Raw genomic sequence first — 9,436 nt, 5'->3', positions numbered from 1 at the left:
ATATCCGATCATGTTCTTCAACAATGAAGAAATCCACAAGTCAAAAGTGCAATTATTTTAACAGTTTTATACATTGGCCAATCGTGAAAAAACTCAAAAATTGTTCTTTTCACGTTAAAAGTACTTCATCAATTAAATTTATTGTAAATTTTTGTTTGACCTATTTTCTTTATCATGTTTTTTTTATCGTAACGACATATTACTAACTGTGATTTATTTTCGTGGTAGCTGTAACTTTAATAATGGTATATCATTTCGTGACCAATTCACAGCTTAATTTTTTTTTTACACTGCCAACTAGTAATAATAATAATAATAATAATAATAATAATAATAATAATAATAATAATAATAATGATAATAATAATAAATTTATTGATAATGTGAGAAATATTATAAGTATCATACATTATGTTCAAATCTTTTAGCGGTTTAATATTATTCTGTATTTCTAAATTTATTTTCTTAGTTTTTCCTTGAATGTTTATTTTTTGTGTTCAGTGTTTTTATAATATAATTTAATTTATTGAAAGTATTTAGTGCAATGATTTCATGATATTTAGTTTAAATGTTTTGTTAATACTTAGCCGAGTGAATTTATTTCTTGCTGTTTTTATTAATAATTGATTGCTTGCAGTCAGACGAAAATTTATCATAATTTATCACCACAGCTTCAAATAAGTAGTTTATTGTTCAATGGTTACCGGATACTCGTTGTTATCTGATTTCTACGTGGATTGCCCCATTCAATGATTCTGTATGTGCTAATGCTTCGGAATATAATATGTAGTGCATTGTTAATTATGCTTTAGTATTTAAAATTTTTGAAAATCATCTGCCAATTTATAGCTAAAACTTAAAGGCTCTTTTTATGTGAGAGATGTGCTGATTATTGAAGCAATTATAAATATTGTGCAGCATATTTGGAAGAATATAACACTTATATTCTTTGGACGCTTGATTTAAAAACTTCCCCTTGATAATTATAGATGCTGTATAAAATATTAACATACATATAAACATTTTAGTTAAACGCTTGTGCATATTATAATATGTATAATAACATGTATACTTCTCGTTGTTGTAAACGAATCACACTTTCGCTACTTTCTAGTATCTTTTCAATAAAAAAGTAATTTTTCAAAGTTTGATGATACTTGTTTTCGTTGTTTTTTCATCAATATGGTAAATTATAACTCTCAACGTTATTTAATAAATAAATACTTTATTTCGTTATTACAGTAAATTATAACTCTTAACGTTATTTAATAGGTGAATACTTTATTTGACTTTTTCATAATGGCCTGCACGTGACATATCGATTTAGCGATACATTTGCTAAAGTTGCTGCGACTGAGTTGTTCAACATCCTGTGTTCGGCATCGTAAAAGTTATTTTTACAAACAGTTCTCGATTACTTTTAGCGATGTATAAACAAAGGATTAATTAATTGGAACAATAATAATTAAACATAGTTGATCAAGTAATCGCATATTTTTATTACTTATTCTCATTGGTATATATATATATATATATATATATATATATATATTAATGTTTATATGTATTTATACCCTTTATATATATATATATATAAAGCGTTCTTACAACATTGAATTATAGATACGTCAATTGAATTTTTAAGTTAACTAATCGTAAATTCATTTATGTTAGTAGATTGTACTTTCCAATTACGTTTTAATCTATTTAATGGTGCATAGAAATTTATAATTAAACTTCGATATGCAAAGCCGAATGATATGATTAATGTTTTATTTCCATCCGAATGCACTTTATTAACTTGATTTTTTTCTGAAATTAAATTTAAACTCAATGACAATATCGACAAAATAAATAATAAATTATAACTTTTTTGATTTGAGTTTATATGTACGTACTACAATTGACCATAGATTCACCAATTCGTGCACTCTTGAATACATCACAATACACATTTCAAATTTATTTAAACAAAAGAGATAAGGAATAACTATAAAATAGCGAGAGCTCTCGAGTGTAGTGTCACGTTCGTTAAGTTCTGCGAACGGTAATTCTATGTTAAAGTATTAACTGCAATTCAAAACCTTCATTCAATATCTAATTACGAATAATAGATTGTAATCGATTATAAGCAATTTAAGTATAATGTGTAAAAATATATTTTACTTGTTCATCGTATATTTGACTGTGACCAACGTTCAATCGGATGCCATATTCAGTACATTAAAAAATAAACCGATAATTTCTACCATCGAAGATAACGAACTGGTTGCTGGCTTGAAAGATAAATTAACTAATAATTCTATACTTGAATTCGTTAGCAATAACGTTACTCTAAATTGCTTTGGACTTCCTGTCCGATTATTCGATCAAATTTTTGAAAAGATATTCACGCAAACTACGACGGCGGAAGACGTCCGTTTCTACTTTTACTCACGGAACCGTGTAATCCCAGTAACGGTGCTGGCCAAGTCTAGATATTTTGATTTGTCGGACATCAATTTTTCTACCAAGCGTCAAACTATAATTATTTCGCATGGCTTCATGTCTAGCGGAAAAGAAGAGTGGATACGTAATATGACACGTGCCTTTTTGCAATTAGTACGTATTCTATATTTTGTATTTGTTTTTTGACATCTTATATCGCATAATTGTAGAGAATCAACAATATACTTTTTGATATTCAAATACACAGTAACAATCAGTAGAAGATATGGTCAACTGATTGAGTAGTATTCCAGAAAATTTTATTTTTTATAGGACGATTTTAATGTTATCGTAGTTGATTGGCAGAAAGGTAGTAATACTTGGAATTATTTTGAAGCGTCTGTAAGTACGAGACTCGTCGGTTCAGAAATTGCCAAGTAATGTACTCTACTAGCTTACACATATTTTTATCGTTTGGTAAGAGATATTATGCAGAATTAAAATCTAACTGGCTCCCATTGCAGTTTACTATATAAAATTAAGCGGAAGGGTCTGGATACGAATGCATTGTCCAAAAGCTTCGGGAAATTATACTTCGTTGGGCATAGTTTAGGTGCACATATATGTGCTCATGCTTCGTATAAAATTCAACAATTGGAGAAAGACGATGCCGTAAAATGGACCGTTTTCAGAATCACTGGGCTTGATCCAGCTCAGCCATGCTTCAAAACGGCTGATCCATCATTACGGCTGGACAAAGACGATGCAGAATACGTCGACGTAATCCACAGTAATGGTCGACAACTAATATTTTTGGGTTTAGGTCTACCTGGTCAATTGGGTAAATATTTGTTCGGGGAATAGATACAATGTGTGTCAATCAATTTATTTTTTTTCGTATTTAGGTAATGATGATTTTTATCCTAATGGCGGGCAAACCCAAATTGGATGCGATAATATAAATGCTACATTTTGGCAATCGCTTATGGTGCCTGTAAATAGTGAGTTAATTATTTTACCTAATTTTTTATCGACAAATAATGTTAAATTTATAAAACAATAGAGTGGCATTTTCCACAAATAAGGATAAATGTTATTAAATTAATATCCGACATAATAAAAGATATTTGTTTTATTTCTCAGTACTGCCAGTAAGAATAATATTTCCATTTCTTCTGTTTCAACAGTTATCAAAACTACTATATGCAGTCATGGTCGATCCCATGAATTTTTTACTGACTCGATAGAAGTCAAACTTTCGGGAGTTTGCACTTATCGAGGCCACAAATGGAACCAAAAATATGAAAATATAAGGAGTCTTCTGAAAGAAAAATGCAATGACTTTTGCCCGGAAATGGGGATTAATGCCATTAATTATCGTAAACAAAATAAGGATGAAATATATTTCGTACCAACTGGGGATAAACCTAACTTTTGCGGTTTGTCTTCTTTTTTCTCTCTTATGTTTTATTACATCTCAATATCATTGTGGTTGTCAAGGAATGTGGATCAAGGTTGCGTATTAATTTACGGAAGCGTGTTTTTTTTTCTAGAAATTACCAAGGAAGATATAGCAGCAATAGGCAAACAACTTCGTAAAGATCATTTCATGAACTATCCAATGCAGAGTTTGATAGATTTTGTGTCAGCTCCGATGACGGAACAGGACAATTGATTTAATAATAATAGTATAATCACGCTTTATAAATTTTTGAAAGTTTTGTTACAAAATAATCGTTGGTTACTTTCGATTGTAATAAAATAGAAATATAGATACAATGCTGTGTATTCATGTTAATATAGGATAAAAAACAGGATAAAAATTGAAAGCAAATATTACAATGAATTTGCAGATATTTAAACAAGATTTATAAAATGTACACGTAACTTTTCAAATTGCAAAATCGTATATTTGAATGAATTTAAATACTTATTAATAAAGTTTTCCTTGAAAAACTTAAAAATATATCGTGGTAAAAAAGTATTTTGAACTCGAACTTGAATGAGCTGTGCATATTAGATTGCTGTATTAACCGACTCCATTATCAAAAGAGCAATAATTCATTGAACGTTTTATAAGTACAAGTGTACCAGTTGCACGATTTATAATTGAGGAAGGTCGGCCACTTTGAAAATATGTTCCCCCTCTCATTCAATTTTTCGCTATGCTCTTTATTTTGCCAGTATAATTTTTTCTTCAGTTTCTGGGGAGACTGTGAGAAGTGAGCAGAGTAGTGTTATAGTATTGTCAAAAGTTTGATAAAAATAAAATTTTATATTTTTTGGGGGGACTAGTGTGAGTTATTGCGATTTTTAAGATGCTTTTTAAAAAAGGAATGATTTTGTCAACATTACTTTTGAATATATTCTTGATCGAGTCACAAGGTTTGGAAATACCAAAAGTCGCTCCCTCGGATTCTATAAAATCAAAAATCAAAAACCCATTTGGGTCGGTGAAAAATATTAGTAAAACAATCCAGCCAAATATACCAGATCCCTTGGATGCTTTCAATAAAATTTCCGAGCAAATTCCCGATCCTCTTGCCGGAGTAAAGAATATTACCGAATTGATTACAACGACTGCTGTTTTCATAAAGAATAACGTGTCGCTCAATTGCTTTGGTTTACCAATCGCAGCGTTTGCAAACGTGGTTGAAAAGATATTTACCCAATCGACGAAGGCTGAAGACGTGCGATTTTACATAGCAACCCCAACAAATCACACTTTGACAACTGTTCGAGTTGACAATTTCACTCTACAAAATACTAATTTCGATATAAGACGTCCAACTGTAGTGATTTCGCATGGTTTTATGGCTACTGGACGAGATGACTGGCTGACCGAGATGAAAGACGCTTTCTTGAAACTGGTGAAATTTTAAAAGAAAATTTTCAAATAAAACAAATTCGAGAAAAAATGTGAGATATTATTGATTTTCAGGATGACCTTAACGTAGTGCTTGTAGATTGGCAAAAAGGAAGCAACGTGTGGAATTATTACTCTGCAGCAATCAGCACTCGAATTGTCGGTCTACAAATTGCCAAGTAATGTATTATTCAAAACATTCTGATTTAGAAAAAAAAAAAAATTATGCATCTATCGCATCGTATGAAATTGCATTGGCTGCGGTACGACTTTTTTTCGTTAATTATTACACGTTTTTTTGCTCTCCATTCTTTGAAAAATTAACCACATCGATGCAATGTTCATGAAAACAACGTTTCGCCGTCTTGGTTCGCGGCCTCCTCAGATTAAATACGTATACTTGTATCACGTCATTACGTATGAAAGAATGACTAATTGTTTTGAAAAATAGACATTTTCAACGTAAACAACGTATTCTAGATAAACAAAATGGAAAATGAGATAATGTCATGACTCGACTGATCGGTCAATAAATTGTATAATTTTCAAAATAATTAGATACTATCTCATACATAACGATATTGTACAAGTACCTTGAATCTGTGGAGATCGAAAACCACGACGATGAAACGTTATTCGCATGATGAATATGGCTGTTTGATCTATTTTGAAGGAATCCTCGAGGGCTGACGCTTAAAACATTGCATTAATGTAGTTAATTGTTCGTTGATTATTTTATTTACGAGTCGATCAGTATCCGACACGGCAGAAATAACTGATCATTGGTAAATATTTTCAATTTATTAAGAGTAAATAAAAACTCGCCAGGTGACGAGCAACTGGAAAATTTTGTATGGTTACGAAATCAGAAAATGGAAATTGAAGATGACTATTGTAAAAGTTTTGCGCGAAAATCACGTTGGTTGGCGAATATGTATGTACTCTCATGGAAATACGTTTAAGTTAAGCGCGCTAAGTTAGACGCGATACTCACAGTACTATCAATTGAATGCTAATGTATCAATTCTTCACACAATGAAAAATACATCTGTTTGGGAAATTTTCTTATGCAAGCCGTTGAAAGTCCATGCTATTTTTAAATATCATCAATATATACAATAAGTTAGTTTTTTTTTATACGATTTGTCGATGGACTTGGAATAGAATATTTTTAAGTAAGTAAAGGTTTATATTTGATTTGAGAACGTTAGATACGGTCTGATAAATCTTTCCAATCGAAAAGTTTCCATTGCGCGTAAATTGCTATGCGTCAACTGCAACACATTCCAGATTGTTTGCCAAGATACGCGGCTTGGCGCAAGCATCTCCCAACACACCTGGCATCAAAGAATGGGGCTCGCTATACTTCATCGGTCACAGTTTGGGCTCTCACATTTGCGCTCATGCTGCTTATCTCATTGCCGAGAGCCAGAAAAATAATTCCGACAGATGGCTCGTAACAAGGATAACTGGACTTGACCCTGCGCAGCCTTGCTTTTCCGAAGCCGACTTGAAACTCAGACTTGATCAGCATGATGCACCTTTCGTCGATGTTATTCACACCAACGCTCGACACATACTTTTCCTTGGACTCGGCCTTCCAGAAAAATTAGGTAATTCATAAGATTTTTATCTTTTCTTATTGACGTCAAACCAGTACGGTTCCGTACGCCTTGAACGATATTTTTCTTGTTCCGCAGGCTTTGCCGATTTCTATCCGAATGGCGGTCAAACTCAGCCAGGCTGCGGCAAAATTGACCCGTCGGTCTGGGAGTTTTTATTGCTACCTAGTGACAGTAAGTACTAATTACTAAGTGAAACTCCAGATCCGAATCTGTTTCTCTGACAAATTCGTGGCGTCAATGTCGCAGTCATCAAGGAAACTATCTGCAGTCACGGAAGATCGCACGATTATTTGATCGAATCATTGGTAGATCATGCAGCCGGCAATTGTACTTTTGTCGGTTTCAAGTGGGACAAGCAGTCGAAAGAAGTAGTCAAATTTTCGAAAGAGAAATGTAGCAATGGCTTCTGCACGGAGATGGGAATTAACGCTGCAGAGCATTATCCACAAAACGCTGGTGTTTTTTTCGTTCCTACTCGCGAAGAAGCACCTTTCTGCGGTACGCCAACACGAAACCATTATATCTTACCATAGATTCGCAAGCTTCAATGATTAATGTATCGACTACGTGTTTGTTTTACAGGTGCCCACAATGAACAGGAGGTATTCAAAGTTTATTCATCGAAAAATCCGTTGGCACGGTTGGCCAAAAAAATTATTCCGCTTGGAAATCCGTAATTTATCGAGTTCTCATTTTACTATCAATTTCAGTTGTTTCAAATATTCAACTTCTTTTTTCTAATGAAGTAGTGAAAGTGCAATAGAGGTTTCCTAATTAAATAAACGATACATAATAGATTATAGAATTTATTTTATTAATTTTTACTATTCTAGTATAAATCATAATTAAATAATCGATGAAACAATATGACCGACATATACTATATTTACAAAATATTTAATCACTTCAGAAATTCACAATATTTACAGTGTCAAATGATTCTACTATAATAATATTGAGTGCAAACAAAATTAATTATATTTTTACCCAAAAGTTAATGTAACTCTTGGAATCAGTTACAAACGTTCAAGGTGGGTCTGTACTTAAAATTAATTTTCTTTTATTTGAAACTTTGAATCAAATCAACATTTACATTTGTATTCATACTTATTTTGTGCAGTTACCTACTAATTTTCAAGTTATATTGATTATTATTAAAATTATATCATATATTATGCTTTTTCGGGGTTCAAAATAGCCTATGTGCAGATTATGATTATCTAATCTAGCCAAATAATTCTCAGAGTTATTACCAATATAACATAAAAGAACGGCTTGATCAGATTTTGTAATTGTCAATTGTATACTGAAAAAAAATTCAAACATTTTATTCGTGAAATATAGAAAAACTAATATTTTTATTTAAACCTGTGAACATATGAATCTTGAATGAAATTTGAAAAGTGGGCAAACCATTTCATTCCGAAAGGCTTTGTTTAGTTCACTCGTTAATTTCTAATGCACGTAGACTGCTTTGAAAACACAAATTAAAAAAAAAATAAATGAAAAAATAAGGTTTTAAAACTCTCAAATCACCATTGAAATAATAATTTCTTCTTTCTTATTATAACTTTAAATTTCTAGATTCCTGACGAGTTAAAGAATCTTTTTACAGAATAAAAAAAAATTTTCGATTGTAATATAGGAATACAAAACCACCCGAACGTAGGATTCCATTATAATGTTCAAGTCAATGAACTATAATTTTTTGTCAGTCTATCTAAATATAACATTCTGTTTAGAAAACAACTTTATTATTATTGTTTTTTTTCATGAAACGTAGCGGTTAGCGTTGATAATTCAATCTTTTGAATTGATATAGTAGTATCAAAATACCTAAAATCTTGTATATAAAATACATGACATATTCAAGATGATAACATTTTGAATAATATATTTAAAAAATGCAAATAGTATAATTACGTTATACCAAATCATTATAAGAATTAAAACGTGTAAACAGTCTATCAAAAATTAATACACAAAAAGATTATTCTGTAAGGAATCCAGAATGTAACTTACGTTTTCCACGCTCTTTATTGAATTTTATTCATTCAATCAATTTCTTAAATATTTTAAATAGAAAAGAATTTTCGCGAGTCGCATTTGTTGTCACATTTGAAAAGTAGCTAATACGCTAAATAAATGTCTGAAATCGTATATCTTCGATCTAATATCTGAAATTTTAAGGCATCCAAAGAACACTTCATTGACTTCGGTTATATCTTGAATATACAATTTTTTCCCACCCTGGTATTGTTTAGTTGCGTAAGACTTTGCGATAAAATACTTGAATGTCTTATAAAGTAAATGCGTACGCAGTGATAATTAACTCTATGCATAAGAACTTTACACGTGACTAAGTTTTAGCATCATAAGCCGCCCTTCTACGTAGTTTTACGTTAATAACGTGAATAATTAAGTATCGCAAGTAACGCTCGTACATATACTACGAAATAATATTATTTACAAAAGTGAAATTGGACCGAAGCAAACGCTTATAATGTCATTTCAGACA

The 9,436-nt window shown here is 31.2% G+C and overlaps 1 protein-coding gene across 1 annotated transcript; it reads left to right on the top strand.

Moving 5' to 3' along the window:
• The first annotated feature begins 2,045 nt into the window (after positions 1-2,045).
• On the top strand, positions 2,046-7,639 carry LOC131666051 (uncharacterized). Its single transcript, XM_058938397.1, has 13 exons — positions 2,046-2,601; positions 2,761-2,864; positions 2,952-3,268; positions 3,333-3,428; positions 3,615-3,866; positions 3,981-4,055; positions 4,629-4,681; positions 4,746-5,297; positions 5,369-5,472; positions 6,584-6,906; positions 6,994-7,089; positions 7,165-7,416; positions 7,501-7,639. The coding sequence occupies exons 1-13, from the start codon at positions 2,146-2,148 to the stop codon at positions 7,593-7,595; spliced, it is 2,775 nt and encodes a 924-aa protein (XP_058794380.1). The 5' UTR covers positions 2,046-2,145; the 3' UTR covers positions 7,596-7,639.
• Positions 7,640-9,436: the final 1,797 nt, after the last annotated feature.

This window comes from Phymastichus coffea, unplaced genomic scaffold, assembly GCF_024137745.1.
Source record: "Phymastichus coffea isolate CEN01 unplaced genomic scaffold, Cenicafe_Pcof_1.1 PCOF00003, whole genome shotgun sequence".
Lineage (NCBI taxonomy): Eukaryota > Metazoa > Arthropoda > Insecta > Hymenoptera > Eulophidae > Phymastichus > Phymastichus coffea.
Note: the sequence above shows the minus strand (reverse complement) of the source record. Positions and strands in the feature narration are given on the sequence as shown.